The sequence below is a fragment of the Aquarana catesbeiana genome, linkage group LG06 (assembly GCF_042186555.1).
Source record: "Aquarana catesbeiana isolate 2022-GZ linkage group LG06, ASM4218655v1, whole genome shotgun sequence".
In the NCBI taxonomy this organism is placed as follows: domain Eukaryota; kingdom Metazoa; phylum Chordata; class Amphibia; order Anura; family Ranidae; genus Aquarana; species Aquarana catesbeiana.
In genome coordinates this window covers 339,494,467-339,517,528 of record NC_133329.1, presented here as the reverse complement: position 1 = coordinate 339,517,528, position 23,062 = coordinate 339,494,467, and the positions used below count along the sequence as shown (strand labels likewise).

At 42.5% G+C, this 23,062-nt stretch overlaps 1 protein-coding gene across 1 annotated transcript in view; it reads right to left on the bottom strand.

The window, feature by feature from the left end:
- Positions 1 to 296: 296 nt before the first annotated feature.
- Positions 297 to 23,062, bottom strand: part of SLC25A12 (solute carrier family 25 member 12) — a 239,734-nt gene continuing 216,968 nt past the window's right edge. The window contains exons 16-18 of the mRNA XM_073633896.1: positions 9,302 to 9,460; positions 3,938 to 4,028; positions 297 to 927 (exon numbers count right to left, since the gene is read on the bottom strand). Coding sequence (XP_073489997.1) covers positions 735 to 927; positions 3,938 to 4,028; positions 9,302 to 9,460 — 443 coding nt within the window. The 3' untranslated portion in view covers positions 297 to 734. The remainder of the gene's footprint in view (positions 928 to 3,937; positions 4,029 to 9,301; positions 9,461 to 23,062) is intronic.

Here is a 23,062-nt window from a genome sequence, read left to right as displayed (position 1 = left end):
CCAAACTCACTCATCCATGTCTTTATGGATGTTTCTTTGTGAAGGTAGAGTCTGGTTATCTTGAAATCTTGAGTTAGCATTCCAACAAGCTAGCTAGTGATGTCGGTACTCCTGTGGTCTACACATACAATCTTTCCTACTACACTCAATGGGAGATTAGTGCCCCAAAAGTATTTATACTGTGTGGTAATCTTTGCCACTGTAAAGCCATCTTAAATATCCATAAACAAAAGTCAAAACGGTTTAACTTAAGGCGAGTCTTTCCATTTTTACTGTACCAATAGAAAAGCCACAAAGACAAACAATATTTTATTTCCATAAAATACATCAAAATGAGTAAATGAGAAACCGAAATCATAATACATTATATAATGTCACGGTAACACCTCCCATATGTCCTGTACATTTTCCTCCACCCCTCGACGAAAGACGTCCTATGTGCCGTGATGTCTCTGTACAGATGTACAATATGTACAGTAAGTGCAAAGCTGTGTAAAGCAGTCTAATAAAAAGAAAAAAAAACACGCACATGCTCTCTTTAGGAAACAAGGATACATTCTATGTGCTGAATTAAGCAAATAAACCTCTTCTGTGCAAACAGGTGATTTGTCTTAACGAATAATTATATTAAAATGGGACGAGCAGCAGATAAGCCCACATGCAATTGACCAGAGAGTTACATTACTTTGCTGCGTCTTTAAATACTATATGTACCGAGGCCTCCAGGTCTGCATTTATACCGAAGCTGCAGTTTTGACCTGAGACGCCGCCTCGGAAGACCTAAACTTTGGCAGATAGAGACCAAACTTGTTTTCTATCCCTGCGAATGTAGCAGTGGCCAGTCTGTATCCTCCTATATGGTCTGGATGTGCCGGAGGAAGGTTGGAGATTCTGGTCTTTGGTGAAGGCTCTGACCCCAAAGGCTTGCTGCAAGGTGAAAAATACAAGTCTTCATCAATGAACAGGCTCACATTGTGCCATCTGATTACAACGCGAGGCTCAAAACATAAACCAATCAGTTAGCTACAGGTTACAAAGCTGTTTATTTTTTTGAACGGGCTAAGCTCACAGAGACCTTTATGTGACTTTCACAGCAGCTCCTGCATGGAAGATTTAGAACAGAGGAGAGCTGATTGGTTCAGACAGTTTTTAAGGATGTTGTGAACTAGAGGCTAGAATATCAAGCAGTTGGTTAAAATACGCTATTTATCCTTCTACATGTACACACTGCAATATATCTATGTGGGGCTGCTGAATAAATAAGAAGAAAGAAGGATTTGCTGGTAAAAAGTTAACAAAAATCAGCTTGAGTCTCAACTATATAGTAACAAAAAGACATACCCTACAAAACACAGCCTCCTTGTCAACAGCAGCAGGGCCCCACAGAGTATCTAAAGACAGAACTTTTTTTTTTTTGGATACAGTGGGAAATGACCCCTATCAGTTTTTTGTATTTATCATCTGTGTCCCCTGGGGAGATTTCCGTTCACTTCCTCTCCTGTTGACAGAACAAGTAATGAAAGGGAAATCTTTAAAAAGTGAGGAAAATGCCATGTTAGACTGATGTTTCCCTTTGGAAAGTTTCTCCTCTCCTACTCAGTGGCGGCTGGTGGTATTCTTTTTGGGGGGGAAGGGCAAACAATACACCCACAGCCACCATGTAACCCGCACCCCACCAAGACCCCCCGGTCGGTGTCACCAGCCCTGCACTTACCCCATCTAGGTCGCGGGCAGCGCTTCCTCCAGGCGGCAGCCTCCCCTGCGTCTCCTCCTCGGCATCACGACGGCTTCCGCCGTGTGTCTCCTCCCCCTAGGCGGCCAATAGGATCGCTTTTTCTCTCGGCCAATAGGGTGACAGGTCTCATGACCCACATCCTGATTGACCGGGAGGAGAATCATGAAGACAATAGCGAATATTATTTCACTATTGTCACATAACTCTCAGAGCCCACCCTTCTTTGAAGCCAATTATAGGCTCAAGCTCTAATCACGTGCTTCTAAAAAAAAAAAAAAAAACCCTATTGGAATCCATGCGTCCGGCATCTGGCATGTAGATTAGGGACCGGACGCATGGATTAGGGAGCGGCACCACACTATGGATGGGCCGCCACTGCTCCTAATGGCTACACAGATAGAAATAAAAACCTGAGATTAGTTCTAACCCCTCACCATTACATCCAAAACGAAACACAAAATTTAAAATATACTTTAAAGAGACGCTATTGCCTGGCCAATGCTGGGAAAATCCACAGTGTCTCTCATATAATTTTACCTACAATCCCTTGCTGTTCCTTACTCCTCTGCAGCCAGTGCTGAGAGTGGCTGGGTTGTCAACATGGGGGAGCAGTGATGTCAGTCCCCCAGTCATGTGACATGCTCTGGTCCAGCGGCTGGCTGTTATAGGCTTGGGTACCACCCACAGGGAAGCATGTCACATGTCCCTCCATACCTAAAAGAGCCATCACTGGCTGAAGAGGAACAAGGAACTTAATAGAACTCAGGTAAGGAGAGTATATGGGGGTCCTGAGTCAAAATAACAGTGTCTCTAAAGTAGTGAAAAGTGGAAATATAACACTGGACCTGTAGGGTTATCTCATTGGTATTGCTATCTTAAAGAATTGATGTTGAAGTAAATCATTTGGTTCCCAGGCTGGCAGCTTCTACACCCCAGAGGATCTCCACGATCTCCTGTGCTTGTAGTGTTATGTAACAGAAAATAAAACTGAAGCATCACACCACTGCTAAGAGGTCCAGATACAACTTTATTCCAATAAAAGTCAGGTTGACAACTAAAGAACCAGCCAATTTGCTTCAGGGGTCCAAGGGTGCTCCCTTCATCAGGGCTTGATTGAAAACAAAGTGAATAGACTAGAAGTAAACTTGACCTTTAAAGGTTTTTTTTCCAATATGACTGCAAGCACAGGCCTTGTTAGGCAGCTGGTATGGTAGCTTTAAAGTAATGCACTGCCAAGATTGCCAGACAGCTGAGCTACTGGTAAGTACATAAGGCAAATGGTCAGCACAGTGTGATTAAATTAGATATTACTACAAGGAGATGTCACAATACAAAAGGTATGTTTTCCTGGAAATCATTTTAAAGGAATTTAACTTTTAAAAGAGCGTTCATACAAAATTTATGTCATAGGCATGACTGGGCACACCCTAATCACTGCATGTGGTGCCAATTTCCCCTATTGCCTGGGCTTCCCCAGTGTTGTGCCCCCTACAGTGCTGCTGGCTTCCCTCCTCTCCCACCGGTTTCTGCAGGGGTAGTTTCAGAATGAAGAGTGGGGAAAGGGGATGGTAAATATGTCATTTAATGGACCCTTCCTTTTCTAAGTGAACACACTCACAAACTGAAGCATACTAAACCCCTATGCTTTATGTTTTCTGCCAACTCCATCTGATGAGGTTGGTGACTTGTGCATAAGCGTGCTTAGAAAGAATTGGATGCATTAAAGGAAAAATCTGTTTGACTGCTCTAATCTGTAAGAAAACATTTATTGATGATGACTGCTTTGCCCATTAACAAGTACAGGTCCCACTGGAATACATGGCTTATTGCAGCTCTCCTACTTTGGTTGTAATGAACACTTTACTGTTTGAGCTCTATGTTCATTTGTATGGAGCAGAGACCATACAGAAAAAATGGGTTTAGTTAAAGAACTGAGTTTCAATTTAAGATGTGTTCAGCTAAATGATATAGTTTTTTCTCCGCTTGTGAATTGATATCATTCTGCAGAAGAATCCAGACTTTCACAGACATGCCTCCCGTGTCAAATGTCTAGAATGAAATCACCAGAGGACCGGAAAGAGAGAATTTGTTCTATAATAAGCTCAGGCGGGCTGCAGCACCAGGCTGAATAGAATTTCACCAGATCCCCATGCTGCTCTGTATAAAAACAACATATATACTTACAGAGAATAAAATACTTACACTCCTCCAAAATCAACATACAACCATCTCTGCAGAAGCTCATAGGTAACCAGTGTAACACCAAACTGGGGGGAAGATCGGAACACTCGAGCTGTGGGAACATAAAATGCCATTATTAAATATATTTACCATGGATGGCTATAGCTTGGTCTTAAAAGACAAGACATACAGTAAAACCTTGGATTGAGAGTAACTTGGCTTGCATGTGTTTTGCAAGACAAGCAAAATAGTTTTATAAATTCTGACTTGATAAACGAGCGATGTCTTCATATACAAGTAGCATCACGTCATAACTGAGTATAAAAGAGAAGAGTGGCGCCTCTAAGTGTAGCAATATGGTTACATTTAATGACGGTACAACATTTAGCAACTCACATGGTTGATGATTAAAACAGGCACATCTAAGTATGCAGGCATCCAGAATACTTAGATGTGCCTCCTTTAATCATCAAGCATGTGAGTTGCTGCCAGCGGGCTGTGTTAGCGGTAAAGTGCCGCTAGTTTTAGCGGCGCTTTACCGTCGTTTTAGTGGCACTTTTCAGCCACTAACAGGGCGCTTTTAACCCACGCCCGAGGCGGAAGAAAGGGTTCATTGCTCCTGAAAAACACTTCAGCAGTGGCACCCATTCACTTTAATGGGCACGGGCAGTGGAGGAGCCGTGTATGCACCTCTTCTAAACCACTCCAAAGATGCTGCTTGTAGGACTTTTTCTAACGTCCTGTAAGCGCACCGCTCCAGTGTAAAAGCGCTTGTGCTTTCACAAAGGGGGTTGCAGGGGAGGCATTTTTCAGACACTTTACAGGCTATTTTTAGCCCTTAGTGCCTGAAAACACCTCGGTGTGAAAGGGGTCTAAATGTAACCATATTGCTACACTTAGAGGAACCTCTCTTCTCTTTTAGTCTCTGTAGCTCCTGCTGGATTTTGCTTCTAATCTCCTTTTAGAGGCTTCCATTTGTGGATGGATATTTTATGGTTACACAACCTATCACATTGCTATAATCTTTTTATATGGACTATAAACTGAATAAATGGTTGTGGAACGAACCATCTGAGTTTCCATTATTTCTTATGGGGAAATTTGCTTTGATGTACGATTGCTTTAGATTACAAGCATGTTTCTGGAACGCATTATGCTCACAATCCAAGGTTTTACTGTACATGTTCACTTTTACATTTCTAAAAGCAGAAATGCGTGGATTAAAATGAATCCATAACATATTTTTAGTGGGTAGATATTGTTAAGATAAAATCTATCTGAAAGAAAACACGTACAATTCCATTGATGACCAGCGCCAGCTCATGCCTGCCTGCCTGCCATGCTGTTTCTTTATCTCCAAAACTTTCTGTACAGACATGGAACAAGTATAAAGCTCGCGAGTTATGACTTCACTCTGAAATTCACTGAGAAATTACTGATGCTAAAGAGAGCCAGGTAAGTTGTTTTTTTAAAAGAAGGTCAACTCTACCCCATGTAGACGAGAGGTATGGTCAGCCACCACTCATCAAACTAGATGACCTTTATAAAACGGTCATGTACACCTATCGTGTCCACATATCAAATTGGATGTTTTAGGTTATGAGCATCTTTCAATAAAAACAGAGAAGGTCACCCATAGCAGCCCCCATATTTCACTCAACATGTTTCCCTAATGTTTGTTGTGGTTTTTGTATTTTTACATATTGGCTGTTTTAAATTTTGATGCTGATATCCTACATGCAGATCTGCAGTGTAACGGGAGTCACTTGGGCGGGGGTCCTGTAGGACCCAGAATCCCTTGGAGAGGATGGGAAATCCATGTTTTATCTCCCCATGCACCTCCTATGTCTAATGCCGCGTACACACGGTCGGACTTTCCGGCATACTTGGTCCGGCGGACCAGAGTGTGCCGGACAATCCGCCCGTGTGTGGGCGGCGGCGGACTTTTCCGGCGGACTTCTTCCCAAAAGCCCGCCGGACCTAGATTTCAAACATGTTTGAAATCTTTCCGTCGGACTCAGTTTCGGGCGGAAAGTCCGCTCGTGTGTGTGCTGGTCCGACGGAAAGCCCGCTCGTGTGTAGGCTGGTCCGACAGACCAAATACGACACGAGGGGATGGTATTGCATCTCGCGCTCGCTGCAATAGGAAAAACAAATCTTCCTATTGCGGCGAGCGCGGGGCATACCAGGCCCTTAGGTCTGGTATGGATTATAAAGGGGAACCCCGCTACGCCGAAAAAACGGCGTGGGGTCCCCCTAAAATCCATACCAGACCCCGATCCGAGCACGCAGCCTGGCCGGTCAGGAAAGGGGGTGGGGACGAGCGAGCGCCCCCCCCCCTCCTGAACCGTACCAGGCCGCATGCCCTCAACATGGGGGGTGGGTGCTTTGGGGGAGGGGGGCGCCCTGCGCCCCCCCCCCCAAAGCACCTTGTCCCCATGTTGATGAGGACAAGGGCCTCTTCCCGACAACCCTGGCCGTTGGTTGTCGGGGTCTGCGGGCGGGGGCTTATCGGAATCTGGGAGCCCCCTTTAATAAGGGGGCCCCCAGATCCCGGCCCCCCACCCTATGTAAATGAGTATGGGGTACATGGTACCCCTACCCATTTACCTAGGAAAAAAGTGTAAGTAATAAAACACACTACACAGGTTTTTAAAATATTTTATTAAACAGCTCCGGGGGGGGGATCTTCCTCCGGCTTCGGGGGTCTTCTTCCGGCTTCGGGGGTCCCTCCGCTTCATCTTCTCCCGGCGTCCGGTTGGTTCTTCTCCGCTCTCCGGCCTCTTCTCCCGGTGTCGCAGGTCTTCGGCCGGCCCCTCCGCTCTCTTCATGTAGCTCTATTGCGAGCGGAGGTCCGGACTTCTGGGCTTCTTGGCTTCTTGGCTTCTTGGCTTCTTGGCTTGGCTTGGCTTCTCTTCTCTTCCCCCAGATGTTGACACGACGCTCTCTCCGGCTGGACTGGTCTCTGAGGGCTGCGTTGTGACTTATATAGGCGGAGACCCCGCCCCCATATGATGTCACAGTCCTTGGGCATGCTGGGACTGTGACGTTTTAGGGGGCGTGGTCGACCACGCCCCCTAAAACGTCACAGTCCCAGCATGCCCAGGGACTGTGACATCATATGGGGGCGGGGTCTCCGCCTATATAAGTCACAACGCAGCCCTCAGAGACCAGTCCAGCCGGAGAGAGCGTCGTGTCAACATCTGGGGGAAGAGAAGAGAAGCCGAGAAGCCAAGAAGCCAAGAAGCCCAGAAGTCCGGACCTCCGCTCGCAATAGAGCTACATGAAGAGAGCGGAGGGGCCGGCCGAAGACCTGCGACACCGGGAGAAGAGGCCGGAGAGCGGAGAAGAACCAACCGGACGCCGGGAGAAGATGAAGCGGAGGGACCCCCGAAGCCGGAAGAAGACCCCCGAAGCCGGAGGAAGATCCCCCCCCCGGAGCTGTTTAATAAAATATTTTAAAAACCTGTGTAGTGTGTTTTATTACTTACACTTTTTTCCTAGGTAAATGGGTAGGGGTACCATGTACCCCATACTCATTTACATAGGGTGGGGGGCCGGGATCTGGGGGCCCCCTTATTAAAGGGGGCTCCCAGATTCCGATAAGCCCCCGCCCGCAGACCCCGACAACCAACGGCCAGGGTTGTCGGGAAGAGGCCCTTGTCCTCATCAACATGGGGACAAGGTGCTTTGGGGGGGGGGGGCGCAGGGCGCCCCCCTCCCCCAAAGCACCCACCCCCCATGTTGAGGGCATGCGGCCTGGTACGGTTCAGGAGGGGGGGGGGCGCTCGCTCGTCCCCACCCCCTTTCCTGACCGGCCAGGCTGCGTGCTCGGATCGGGGTCTGGTATGGATTTTAGGGGGACCCCACGCCGTTTTTTCGGCGTAGCGGGGTTCCCCTTTATAATCCATACCAGACCTAAGGGCCTGGTATGCCCCGTGACGGGGCTAGCAAGGTGTCAATCTCGCCGATAAAAGCGGCAAGATTGACATCCTTTTCTAGTCCCGTCGCACCTGAGTCACGTTCAAAATGAACGGACTTGTCCGTGTGTGGGCAAGTCCGTTCATTCTGAAAGTCCGCCGGAACTCCGGCGAAAGTCCGTCGGAAAGACGGGCGGACTTAGCCCGCCGGAAAATCCCGGCGTGTGTGGGCAAGTCCGTTCGTTTTAAAGTCCGGCGCACCTGGCGGACAAAGTCCGTCGGAAAGTGTGCCGGACCAAGTAGGATAGAAAGTCCGCTCGTGTGTACGCGGCATAAGTCACCCCGTGTCTAGAATAGGGGCACAGGGTGATGAGAACCCCAGTCTGATCTGTACTAATTGGACTCACTGTACAACCACACTGGAATGTTGTGTGTGTGTATATATGTTGTCTCATACTATGGTGTGCTCTATGTTGGGTCGTTTGGGGTGTGGCTGCATTGTTCTATTGTGTCTGTCTGCTTTGGGTATTATGGGATGTGTACGTAGATTAGCTGTGAGAAGCGAAGAGGGGGGATTCCTCTACAGTTCTCCCTGCTGATTGGACAGTCTACCCCTCCCTGAATGCAGGGGGGGGGGGATTGTCCCGAGTGTTACCTCTCTGTTTCAATAAACAGCTTCATGTTTAGCAACCAAAATGAGTACTGTCTAGTTATTGGTTGTCAATGGATGCATACTAGCCCATTATGCTTTTACTTTGCAGGTAAAAAAAAAGGAAGTGAAACCCATTAGGGTTTCTCTTTAAGAATGATATTGGTCTTATAACTATATTAACCTGCTTAGACTGAGACTGTACTGCATGCCGTAGTTGTAAATATAACAAAAAAAATCGTGATGAGGCTGTTGATAAGACTCTTGAAGATTCTGAAAGGACTGCAGAGCATCCTGTGAATAAAGCTGGGCCATATATTGAAGCCCTTGAGAATTCCAACCCTCGAACCCCTCCAGTTTGCATAGTTCATCGTAATGCTTGTTCCCCCAAAACGATAAGTACTCTGAAGCCCCTTCATATTTCATTATATGTCTCATTTCCTGCCAGACTCTATTCATGAGTACAAATGTTGGACCATAACAAGCATAGGCAAAGGCTCCCTATTCCAGCTAAGCCAAAAGATTAAAACAAGAATAATGGCTCAAAAGTAAGGCCTGTATAGGGTCTTCCTGATTCATCACTCCCCAACTGGCAAAATGCTGAAGTTGGGAAGCTATGAAACATAATACTCTAGTAAATACTGCTTCATATAGTCCATCATTAAAAGATAATTTGTGATTGTTGCACCGGATTATTGCTCTTTTAAAATTATCTTATGCACCTTCTTATTATATCTGCCTGAGAATGAGCGTTATCTTTTTTTTTATGAAATCTCCTCATCCAATAACTAAGACAATAATGCTAACAACAAATACCTCCAGCTCCTTTCCAGAAAGCTCTTGCTCCTTCTTCTTTAAGGATTTTCCTAAAGCAGTCAGTAACGCCAGAATACGTAGTTTGGCCGGCTCGTGCTGCCACTTGCAGTCTTGTCTTGATGACATCAGCAGGGGTTACTAAGGAAGCTGCAGGTACACCTGTATAAAGACAAGTGATATACACATATATGGAATCATACTTATCTTCACAGGGGAAAAAAAAATGAATCAGATAATTAAATTGTTCAGACTGTGGTAACTCTTCTCAGAATTCAATAGAAATGTTCTAGAGTAGAATGTGCTATTTTGAAAAACATGGAATATAATAAATGTGCCTAAAGTTCATTTAATGCTTCTTGAGTTTGTGTTGTATAGGAACACTTAGTACAAGAATGGGTGACTGAGCCAAGAGGGAGCTGTTTGATTCAAAAGGCAAAAAATACTCAACAACCTATGACCATTTACAAAACTTTATATATTATACAAAAGCAGAACAATTTTGCTCTTGAAAACCCACAAGTCATTCTAGTTGGTAATAATCAGAAAAACTGTCCACCACCAATTCTTCAGTTTTCCCAGTTCTGCTCACATAGCACTCTCTGAGAAGAAGTATACTGGAACTAGTATAGTGCGAGTTATATAAAAATTTAAAGGACTGGGTTAAGAATTTTGCCTAAAAAAATAAAATCCATAAATATATAATCAGCTGCAGTGGACAAAGAACCTAAATTATTCAGAATATACTTTTCTGAAATACACAACACTTGTTGCAAAGCCAACTACAAAGCCAACTTGTATCTCCTTATCTTGGGAAACCGAAAACATAAAAAAAAGAAGGTTCTCAGCATAGACATCGTAACACCATTAAACTAAATCTACTTATAGGAATTATGTAGCTACTTTGCCCAAACCCTATTCCAGTCATACCTAAACAACTTTAAAGCTAAAATGCGGCCCTTTATCTAGTAGAAAAACCTTTTCCGAAATCTTGTATCATTCCAGAATTCTTGGGAGTACCACATCCAACGTAATGTTAAGTTCAACTTTTCATTATTCATTATTGTGTTACATGTTACAACCTTATCTTAGAATTTTGTAGCTAGATAAACAAGTAACAGAACAGCATTTACTGTATCATTGCGTCAAACCCAGTAGCATTTTATGTTTACCTATCTGCAGTCTACTTACCACATAAGAAGTAAGAAAAATACACAATCCCCAAATCCGACATTTTGTCATTTTACACAACAGATTAAGATGTGCACCTAGTAGCCCAACACAGATCATAGGACAGTATCAATGCTAGATAAACTTTTAGAAGGTTAGGATGGCTCTGTCCCAAACAGATTTGTTATAGAATGAGAAAACTTTTATTTTATTTTAACTTTAAACCTATTTGAAAAAGGAAGGAAAATGTTCAGACCGGGCATTTATACTTTGTATATTGATAAGCTGGGAGAACCAGGACTCACAGTACATTATAGGTTGCTGTAACCAATCATAAAGGTAAACTAAAGCTTAGAAGAAAAAAAAGTGTATTTACTCAAAAAGCAGCTTACAGACACATTGTTATTCCTGCAAAAAGTTAACATATACACAACAATGTAGTGCAGTAATAATACTTACCATTAGAAAAAAGGTTGACTCCAACTTATGCTTTCTTGCAGAGCTAGCGGTAATGTCAGAATCTCACCGTTGCCCACTTTTGCCCCCTCCTTGCTGCTAAGTCACTATCTCTGCAGGAACACACTAGTATGTGGCTAGGGGAGCACGCCGGGCAAAACAAACAACGTCACAATGAGAACTGCCAAAGATTCTATCTGGAGTCTACCTAGTGTATACTGTATTGCTGTATGCATTTAAACTTTTTTGCAAGAATGACAGTGTCTTTTTAAAGCATTTCCAACTGGATGATGAAAGAGCCCATCATAATATTGGTTGGTTTCACTCATTATTTCGTTGATTCTGTTGATGGTTTGGAAGTCTGACTAGAACAGTGCTTCTCAAACTTTTTTGTCTTGCAAAAAATTTTCACGGCACACCTAAAAAGATTTTCCAATTTTGTGGTGAAGAACTTTTTACATATATATTTAATTTTAAATAGAATGTAGATGATGTGCCTGCTTTCGAGACCAAATCAGATTCAAGCGATTGTAATCCTTGTACTTTCGCTTGCTTCCTTGCTTTTCATTTAACAGTTTCTCTTTCAGAGTTCCAGACTTGATTAAGTCTTTCTCGATTGCTAAACAATGAACAGACTTTATTTATAAGCATCCACGTTGGAATGAAACGGTCTCTATTATTATAATATAATTAGAATGATCGAGTTCTCCAGAGATCTCACACAAGTCTCACGTTATGAAAGGAACCAAAGAATGACAGACTGACAGAGATTGCATTTTTATATACTTTACTTTTTAACTTTTGCGATATTAATTTACCATTACATTTTTTGATATGTTCAAGGTTTCAAAACGCTAGCAATTTTAAATATTTTTCAAAACTCCCATGACACAACTGCAATTCTCACGCGACACACAGTTTGAGAATCACTTGACTAGAAGCTATGCCAATACAATTTTACAGTAGATCATTTGTTTTGTGTCATGGAGAATCAAAAGAGAACCTAAAATCTATTTAACCCAGGGACATTGAAACAAAGTCTGGAACATTGTGGTTAGAACCTATACCAACACTGATCTTATGAAGGTGGGACAAAAGTACTTATTGGTGGGATATGATCTTAAAACTGCAATATTGATCTCTTCTGTATAGCCCAATTTCTTTTGGGGTGAAGAGAAGAAGCAATGCTTATACTATTGTTGGTGATCAAAATTAGCCATTTTAGCCATTTTAGTTTGGTCTTCATCACACTACTTCTGGATGCAGGACTGCTGATACAAATTGAGGGGACCTGTACAGACTACCAGACAGACCCCCCCCCCCCCAATTGGGGCTCATTCACATGGGTGCTATGGTCTGTACAGTGAGAATCAGTGGTTCATTTATGTAGCTTGAGCCACCTGGAGCTGTACGAACACAGCTGCCGGTCCTATTTGACAGGTGTGGGGATGCAGGTGTACAGCCCCCACATTGTGTGCATTGAAGGCCACTCACCTGCACACCTGTCAAATTAGGTGGCTGTGTTCGTACAGGCGCTGCATCCCCATAGAATGACAAGTGGCTCCAGCCCAAACCCCTCCTTTACACAGTACCTGTGTAAAGGAGCCTTTAATTATATGTTTCTAACAATTTTTTTTTTCTTTAACAACCCTGTTGGGAAGGGGGGGGGGGGGGACGGGCTTTGGAGAAATATTATTATGACAGACCTACTAAAAACAGATCTTTCCAGCAGCGTGCTGTCACTACTTAGAGGGATTCCATCTTCGTCTGGTCTTGAAATGTATGAGTATTGCCTCATGTAACAACTAACTAGCAATAATTAATAAAGTACCATCATCCAAATTAATATAGAGAAACAGGACAAGAAGGGTCTATAAGGACAGTTGCTGTGGCTGACCATGGATATATACCCATCAAGTAGGTTGTACTTGACTATCTCGGTACTGATACACAAACAAGTTCTTAATATAAAAACATAATTTTAGTACATATAAAAATATACAAGAAACAAGAAATAAAATTCAACCACAGACAACTACTAACGGAGTCACCCGAAAGATGACTGTTGATGTGGGATATAGACAAATTACCTGCGCAGTGCGAGGAAACTGACCCAGTGACGTCAGACGCCACCCGCTGGCGGCGTGTCTTGACGTGCACAGGTTGGGGAGCACACTTAACGGGTCCTTCAGACCCGCTGGGTGGGCTGTACGGTCCTGATCCAGGGGTGGTGTGCTGGTCGGTGTGGAGTCCCAGGTAAGATCCAGCCTCCTCTATCTGCAGTCTTTTATTGTTCCTGATTGCACTGTCTTACCTGATAGTCTGGCTACTTTCCTCACAGGTTCCATTACTTTACAGTGCCTCCTGGCTGGATAGCCATCGGCACTGCCTGTTATAGGAATTACATCTTCCTTGCTACTGTTTGGCTGTGTCCCTTTCTCAGTGTCCCCTCCGTTCAGCCTTGTTCACTACCACCCCTGGCAATGTGTTACCTTTGTAACATTTACTGGTGAGTTTTACACCCATTCAATCCTTCTGTACAATCTGGTGGACTTTGGTTTCATTTCTCCCCTCCCCTAATCCCCACCCCCCTTCTCTCCCTTCCCTTTCTCCCTTCCCCCTCCCCCTCCTTTCCCCCCCTTTCCCCCTATCAGACAGTTATGGAACCCGGTGTAACAATAAATTCTTCACTCCATGGAAATGCAGCTGATCAGCTGTGACTGTGTCAGGGAGACAGAGGAACAAGGGAGAGAGCAGGAAAAAAAATATATGGGCTGGGACAAGGAGTATAGGAAGAACTAACAAAGTTACAGAGATAACAAACACACCTAGCAGAGCTAACTTTAAAGCCAGCGGAGGGGGGTTAGTGACAGGGGGCCCACCCAGGGAGGGGGGTTAGTGATGAACAACAACAATGTCTCTTTTCCTCCAGCAACTGAAAGCTGGCAGAAGGGAGAGGGGGAGAGACCAGCTTTCATCTGCTGGAGGAAGAGAGACACAACTGTCTTCTGTCACAAATCCCCCTCCCTGTGTGGGCCCTCCTGTGTGCTCGGGCCCCTTACAAGAGGACCAGTAGTCCCCTCCTATCAGCGGCCCTGTCTGCCTGTCCCTAGGAACATTTAGGCCTAAGGCCTGGTTCACAATACTGCAGGTCTGTGGGCCAGGTTTGTGAAGGCACAGCAGCCTATTCATTTGAATGGGCTGCTGGCCTGCATTTCATGCAGTAAAAATGTATTGCTTCTCTGTAAACATTAGAAAATGTATTACTTTTGTATTCCTCAGTTAAACAAGCCTGATACTGGCTGGAACTGTGTCAAGTTATTTTGATGTAGAGTACGTTTTGTGTACCGTTATATGTTTTTACAGTATCTCACAAAAGTGAGTACACCCCTCACTCCTCCTTGTAAATATTTATTATACCTTTTCATGTGACAACACTGAAAAAAATGACACTTTGCTACTTCCATTTGAGGATGTCCCACAGATGCTCAATAGCGTTTAGGTCTGGAGACATGCTTGGCCAATCCATTACCTTTACCCTCAGCTTCTTTAGCAAGGCAGTGGTCATCTTGGTGTGTTTGGGGTCGTTATGTTGGAATACTGCCCTGTGGACCAGTCTCCGAAGGGAGGGGATCATGATCTGCTTCAGTATGTCACAGTACATGTTGGCAATTATGGTTCCCCATTGCCAGCAGCACTCATGCACCCAGACCATGACACTCCCACCACCATGCTTGACTGTAGCAAGACGCACTTGTCTTTGTACTCCTCACCTGGTTGCCGCCACACACATTTGACACCATCTGAACCAAATAAGTTTATCTTGGTCTCATCATAGCACATGACATGGTTCCAGCAATCCATGTCCTTAGTCTGCTTGTTCTCAGCAAACTGTTTGCAGGCTTTCTTGTGCATCATCTTTAGAAGAGGCTTCCTCCTGGGGAAAACAGCCATGCAGACCAATTTGATGAAGTGTGGTGCGTACAGCACTGACAGGCTGTCCCCCCCACCCCTTCAACCTCTGCAGCAATGCTGGCAGCACTCATACATCAATTTCCGAAAGACAACCTCTGGATATGACGATGAGCACATGCACGCAACGTTTTCGGTCTACCATGGCGAGGCCTGTTCTCAGTAGAACCTGCCATTTTAAACTGTTGTATGGTCTTGGCCACTGTGCTGCAGCTCAGTTTCAGAGTCTTGGCAATCTTCTTCTAGCCTAGGCCATCTTTATGTAGAGCAACAATTCTTTTTTTAAGATCCTCAGAGAGTTCTTTGCCATGAGGTGCCATGTTGAACTTCCAGTGACCAGTATGAGAGAGTGAGTGTGATAACACTAAATGTAACATACCTGCTCCCCATTCACACCTGAGACCTTGTAACACTAACGAGAAACCGGGGAGGGAAAATGGTTAATTGGGCCCAATTTGGACATTTTCACTTAGGGGTGTACTCACTTTTGTTGCCAGCGGTTTAGACTTTAATGGCTGTGTGTTGAGTTATTTTGGGGGGACAGCAAATTGACACTGTTATACAAGCTGTACACTCACTACTTTACATTGTAGCAAAGTGTAATTTCTTCAGTGTTGTCACATGAAAAGATATGATAAAATATTTACAAAAATGTGAGGGTGTACTCACTTTTGTGAGATACTGTATATGCAAATAAAAGATACTTTAAAAAAAACAAAAAAACAAAAAAAACAATCCTGATGCTGGCAGAAGTCAACTTTTATTTTCAGCAAATGAAAACAATCCTCTATAATACGAATAACTAAAGAACTATTAACAAGAACCACAGACAAACATCAATTACAAAAATGTATGGGGACCTTCCCAAATAAGGTTCCTTGTTCCAATCAGACATATTAAAAATCTCAAGAAAAAGGACTTATCAGCCAACCTCTTCAACTCTCTCATTCTCCATCTTTCTTTTCTGCCCAGACTGTTTTTTCCCTCTTACCTCCCTTTTCTATCATTCAGTCGTACATTTTTATTTCTTTTCATTGCCTTAATTATAGCTACAATGCAGGTTTATGCTTTCACTTCTTTTAAATAACATAGCACTTTCAGAAGACAGCAATTTATCGACCAAAGCAAACCTATTTTGTGGTTTGGTTACACTTATATTGGCTTGTATACTTAATGTTGAACGAACAAACAGAACAAACAGCACCATACAATTGTTTGTCTCTATTAATTATTTTGCGTTTACTTTCAACAGAAACAATGAGAATCGAAAACTTTGCAGTAAAAAGTTGCTGTATGACATCAGTGTTTAATAAAAATATAAGAAGGACTTTTGCGCTCCGTTATGTGTCTTACAATAGTCAACATTTCAATAACCTTTTCTTTATTGTAAAGATGAACAATTTAAAATGTGTTTTCTTACAGCTCTAAAAATGTCTCCAAGTACAATAAAGTGAAATTACAATATTAATTAGTAAATATTTTAACATTTTGTTTGAATGGATGCCAACCTAATCCAGGAAACACCAGGGCTAGTATGTTTTCAGTATGTTTTAAACTGTGGGAGGAAAGGACATACAAACTCATGGAGATTGTGTTCTCAATGGGACATGAATTCAGGGCCCCGATATTGAAAGGCAAAAGAAGCAGCAAAATCCTAGACCATGCTGCCTCACAGTATACCCAATAGAAATGAATTTATAAAGCACTTTTCCTAATTATGTTCTACTTGATATGTAGCGTTAACCTTGCCACTGTTAGCATAAATGTTACAACTATCACAAATCATTAGTAAGGTCCCGTTCACACTAAGCGATTTGGAATCGCCGACAGAATCAGACTCCGCCCACAATTCCAAACCACACTAAAATCGAGGCAAAATGCACATGTGTTTATATGCCATTCATCCTTCAAGTGGAACTTTACCCATAACAACTTGATAAAAAATAATCTTCTTTACAAGGAACATACATTTCACATAAATAATTATGCTACCAAAATTAGCGTATGCTGTCAATTACCTCCAGCACTGTTACTGTTTCGTTTTGCTGGAGGCTGCCATTTTGCTGAAGCCCAGAGCCCATGAACAGCAGTAAATCTTTAGGCTTTCACCAGATCGGCCTCTACATATTTGGCACAGTGCCCAAAAGTGGAGAGCAACTGAGCATGTGCAGAGCAGATGAGACAGTGTATTACTTGATTTTAAACATTATAGGCACTTATTTTTAATGTTTTACATAGCTATACCTGCAAAGCGGCCAGCCTGAAGTGATCTAGCAGGACTACATTTTCTGGCTAAAGATCCACTTTAACCCCTTTGTGCCTAAGGGTAAAACAAATCTAAATGCCTACACATAATGTATATCACCACATATACTTTGTGCATCCAGATGGATTATACTGTGTTTTTTTTTCAGGCTAAATAGGGCTTTCTTTTGGTGGTAAATGGTAATGGACATCTCCTGATTTTTTTTTTCTATTGTCAAAGGAAAACTGGCCTTAAATATAAAAAAAAAAAAAAAAAAATTTTTTAAATGTAGCTGTTAACCGCTTTCGGACCAGCTGCCGCAGTTATACTGCGGCGGGCTGGCTCCCCTGCGCGAGCTGTCGTAGCTGTATGTCGGCTCTTTAAGATGCCTCTGGCAGCGCGGGGCCGATGCAAGTGCACAGCGGGCGTGATGACCGAAGGGCACCTGCGATTGCTCGTTACAGAACGGCAATGTGTGTGTGTAAAGACACAAATCCCGGTTCTCTCAGGGGAGATGAGACAGATTGTGTGTTCATACTAAGTATGAACATCGATCTCTCTCTTCCCCTAGTCATTCCCATCCCCCCTACAGTTAGAACACACCTAGGGAACACAGTTAACCCCTTGATCGCCCTCTAGTCTAGTGTTAACCCCTTCCCTGACAGTGTCATTTATACAGTAATCAGTGCATTTTTATAGCACTGATTGCTGTATAAATGTCACTGGTCCTAAAAATGTGCCAAAAGTGTCCGATTTGTCCGCCGCAATATCGCAATCCCGATAAAAATCACAGATCAATGCCATTACTAGTAAAAAAAAAAAAAAAAAAAAAAAGTTAATAATAAAAATGCCATAAATCTATTCCCTATTTTGTAGATGCTATAACTTTTGTGCAAATCAATCAATATACGCTTATTGCGATTTTTTTTTACCAAAAAGATGTAGGAGAATAGATATCGGCCTAAACTGAAGAAAAAAATGTGTTTTGTTTTTTAAAAAAAATTGGGATATTTATTATAGCAAAAAGTAAAAGATATTGTGTTTTTTTTCAAAATTGTCGCTCTTCTTTTGTTTATAGCGCAATAAATAAAAACCACAGAGGTGATCAAATACCACCAAAAGAAAGCTTTATTTGTGGAAAAAAACAGACGTCAATTTTGTTTGAGTACAACGTCGCACGACTGCGCAATTGTCAGTTAAAGCGATGCAGTGCCGTATCGCAAAAAATGGCCTGGTCATTGAGCAGCCTAATCTTCCGGGGTTGAAGTGCCTAATGTCTTGCTACTTCCAAAACCTTTGACCAAAGAATAACCCAAATCAAATTCTGCTGCTCCTGACGATTGCAGCGATACCACATATATGTATGTTGGTTGTTGTCTGTACCCGTAGTACAACCCAAAAACAATAAACACACTGACACTAACAAAAAAGAATAAAAAACACTGACGAGAGAGAGAGAATCTTTCTCCTCCATTCATAGAGAAAGAAAACATGGGGGAAGGCTTTACAGTGACTGATCAAAGTGATCAGGTGACTTAGAATCGGGAGATACCCACTGGCCTGACCTCAACCTGATAGACCTGATAGAACACATTTGGGATGAATTAGAGGGGAGACTGTGAGCCAGGTCTTCTCATCCACATCAGTGCCTGACCTCACAAATGCTCTTCTGAAAGAATAGTCAACACACTCCTAAACCTTGTGGACAGCCTTCCCAGAAGAGTTGAAACTGTTATATCTGTAAAGGGTGGGCCAACTCAATATTGAACCCTACGGACTAAGACTGGGATGTCATTAAAGTTCATGTGTGTGTAAAGGCAGGTGTTCTAATACTTCTGACAATATAGTGTAAATGGCCTACACCTATAGCGAAGCATTATTTAACTTTAGTCAAAGCTACACGGTTAGTTTTATCTACAGATGCCCAGGCAGTTTTTTGGTAAGGCTCCATTCACACTTGTGCAACTTGTCATGCAACTTTGGACATCAAAGTTGCATGACAAGTCGTTCCCTGTGTTTTCCAATGATAACCATTCATATATGTGCGACCTAAAGTTGCAGCAACTTCAGAGTAGTTCAGACACTACTTTGGTCTGACTCTCATGCAACTTGAGGGTCGTAGACTTCAATGTTAACCCTTAAAAGTTGCATGAAAATCCTACCTGAATGTTATACAATGCAACAGTTGTCCATTATCACTGGTCACTTGAATCAAAGGTGCGTCAAAGTTGCACTCGAAAATCGGCGCAACTTTGGAGTTGTACAAGTGTGAATGGAACCTTAAGGCGAACTATGACTTTAACTACCTCCCGCCCGCCATATAGTAAAATGACAGCGGGGTTGATCCCTCGTTCTGTGGTGACGTCATATGACTTTTCCCCGTGTCACTGCTCCTGCGCTCCCATGGGGGGGGGCGCGCAGTGCGGAGGTCAAGGTCACGCCGTGTTCCTAGAACACGTCGATGATTTGGCTCTTTACACATGTGATCGGCTGTGTCCAATCACAGCCGATCACATGTAAACACAGAAGTGCTGGTTTTTGGCTCTCCTCGCTTTACACTCTGTCGGTGTGAGGAGAGCCAATCAGCGACATCTCCTCGTAGCAGGGTGTGTAGAGGTAACCATGGCACTGATCAGATGGAACATAACCTCATCAGATGGAAAGGCTTCTTCACAGTAAAAGCTGTGAAAATATGGACTCCCTCCAGTTCTGGTCAGCTCAGTAGATTTCAAAAAAGAGCTGGATGCATTCCTCAATGCACAAAATAGAACTGTTCATGAACATTTATAGATGATAACACCTGAGATTGTTGAACCAGGGAGTATTTGATTGCCTTCTGGAGGATTAGGGAAGAATTTAGTTTTCTCCTGCTAGAGCAAATGGGACCATGCTTTACAGGAGCTTTTTTTTGTTAGTTTTTGCTTTCCTCTGGATTACCTGTGGGTATATGGGAGGGTTTGTATTTATTTATTTTATTTTATTTTTTCTATTGGTTGAACTAGATGGGCTTGTGTCAACCTGACTATGTAAGTAACTATGTAACTATAGCTATGTTTCCACTATTGGGTTCCCATAGTTGCGCGATTTTGCCACGATTTTTTACCGCGACTTTTGACCGCGACTTGAAGAAATGCCTGTGTATTCTTGAGATCTATAGACCTCAAGTCGCATCAAAGTGGAACCAAAGTAGTGCAGGGACTACATTGAAGTCACAGCAACTTGAAGTCGCACAGATATGAAGGGTACTCATTGGAAATCATGGGGTATGACTTGTCATGCGACTTTTCAGTCCCAAATTGCATGAAAAGTCGCACTAGTGGAAACATAGCCTAAGAATATCTTTTTCATCATTAGGTCACAATATAAAAAAAATTGTAGAGACACTTTTTAATGTAATAGAGTACATATAAAAAGCAACACTCTCAATCATAAAAAAATCTGAGCTGCCAATAAACCTTTTCACTTAAAGTAAGAATAAAATAGCTCAAATAAAAGGCCACAGCTTAAATGTCATTAAAAAAAAGAATAATCACAATAGTTTATGGTTCAATTAGTACTAAGAAAAGGGTTTATTTTTACAAAGGTTTGACCCTCAGCTGCTGACAAATGTACTAATCTGGCACGCTCTTCTGTGACACAATCCATGTGCCGGTAGATATAGTTCTGGTACACCAATGACATGCTTGTTACAATAGTTACACACACACACCAGGCATTAAGCAAAGTGTGCATAATGAAGACATAAATTGATTAGCACGCTTGTATCATTCACATTCATAGGACCTGTGAATAGCTTATCTACGGTCAATCCGTAAGGAGAGATTTATGATGACGGATCCTGTTAAGTAACTCATGCATATCCGTATCCTACAGTTGTTGAAGGATTTTAGATCCCACCATGCCTTGCATCCAGATGCTAGCAGGGCGTGCTGGAAATTTTAGTTCCTTAAACTGTAAGTCTAGAAAAAGTCTATTTTTTCGTTTTTTTATTTGTTTTTTTTTTAGTATAGAATGAGGGAGAAATAGAATTGCTTTTTTCATAGAGAATGCATTAAAGTAAAAAAAAAAAACAAAAAAAACCTTTTACCTTTAGAACAACTTTAACCACTTGAAGACCAGGCCTTTTCTGGTCTAAATTAGTTTAAAGTTTAAACTAGTATTTTTTGCTAGAATCACTTAGAACCCCCATATATATACACATATATATATTTTTAGCAGAGACCCTAAAGAATAAAAGGGTGATCGTTGCAATATTTTATGTCACACAGTATTTGCACAGAGGTCTTTCAAACGCATTTTTATTTGAAATACACTTTAATGGATTTAAAAAAACAAACATTATTTTTGTATATTGTGAAAGATGATGTGCCGAAAAAATAGATAGATACCTAACATGTCATGCTTTAAAATTGCGTCTGCTTGTGGAATGGCGACAAACTAGGGTACTTAAAAATCTTTATAGGCTATAACATTTTTTTTACAGGTTACATGTTTAGAGTTACAAAGGAGATCTTGTGCTAGAAATTTCGCTCTCACTCTAACGATCACGCCGATACCTCACATGTGTAGTTTGAACACTGTTTAAATGTGTGGGCAGAATTTGCGTATACGTTCGCTTCTGTGTGCAAGCACGGAGGGATGGAGTGTTTACATGTTTTTTTTTCTTATTTATTTTACTTTTTATTTTTACACTGTCCCTTTATTTTATTTTTATTTTTTGGATCACTTTTATTCCTATTACAAGGAATGTAAATATCCCTTGTAATAGAAAAAAGGATGACAGGTCCTCTTTATTAAGAGATCTGGGGTCAAAAAGACCCCAGATCTCTCATTTACCTTTAAAAGCAAAAAAAAAATGTTTTTTTTTTTTTTTTTTTTGCATGTTTACTTAAAAAAAAAAAAAAAAATTATTTTGACCCGAGAACCAGAAGTGACGTCAGACATCGCTCTGGTCCTCCAAGGACATAGAGAGGAGTGGTTGCCATCCTGGCCTCACTCGACTTCCTGCCCGGCAAACGGCGGCATCGGATCACTCCCGGGCTTTACCGATGAGTCAGGTAAGCCCAGGGACGACCACAAAGCGGCGGGAGGGGAGCACTTCTCCCACTGTGTCTAAAAGTGATACTGCGGCGAATCCGCCCGTGGGATCACTTTTATCTGAAAAAGAACCAGTCATAGTAAAAAATGATACCGGTGTTATGGCAGCTAGCTGCTGCCATAACACTGCTATTAAACGTCAAAGCAATGACGTATTTTTACTCTGGGCTGGTTTTCAAATGGTTTAAGATAAGGCTGCATGAGGTCCAACCTAGGAGCCCCATGAAAAAGCTTTCATAGATTATTTAAAATTTAGTTTACAGTGAAATGAAATAGGCAGATTGTAGCACAGTTACAGCACTTCCAGGATAGCAGACTGCATGTGCAATTGCATGGAGTTACACTTTAACTAGAGCTGAAGAATCCTTCGTTTTGTACTGCTGGAGGGCATATGAATAGATGACTTTGCAGAGGAGAATTACAATGCCACCTCTATGGCCGGTCAACAGGAAGCAGAGCCGCAGCATCCTGCCAAGAGCGTGGCCCCGAGCAAGAGGTGGCTTTTGCCCTGCTGTGCCCAGGAGTCAGGATGTTTCAGGACACGAGCACAATGTGGTTTATATGAGAAGACAGACTGTCGTCTGCACCACCTATTTCCCTTCAGCCTCCTCATATATGTCACTTAGATTCCTGGAAAACATTGCCTGACATATGGCAGGAGGATGACACATAAAATAATTTCATTTTCCACAAGCCATGAAGGAGATTCTTTTATATCAGAGACGAAAGGGGACGCCGATACATTTATAACAGAACGCACATACAGCGCCTTGAAAAAGTATTCATACCCCTTTAAATTTTCCACATTTTGTCATTTTTTTTAT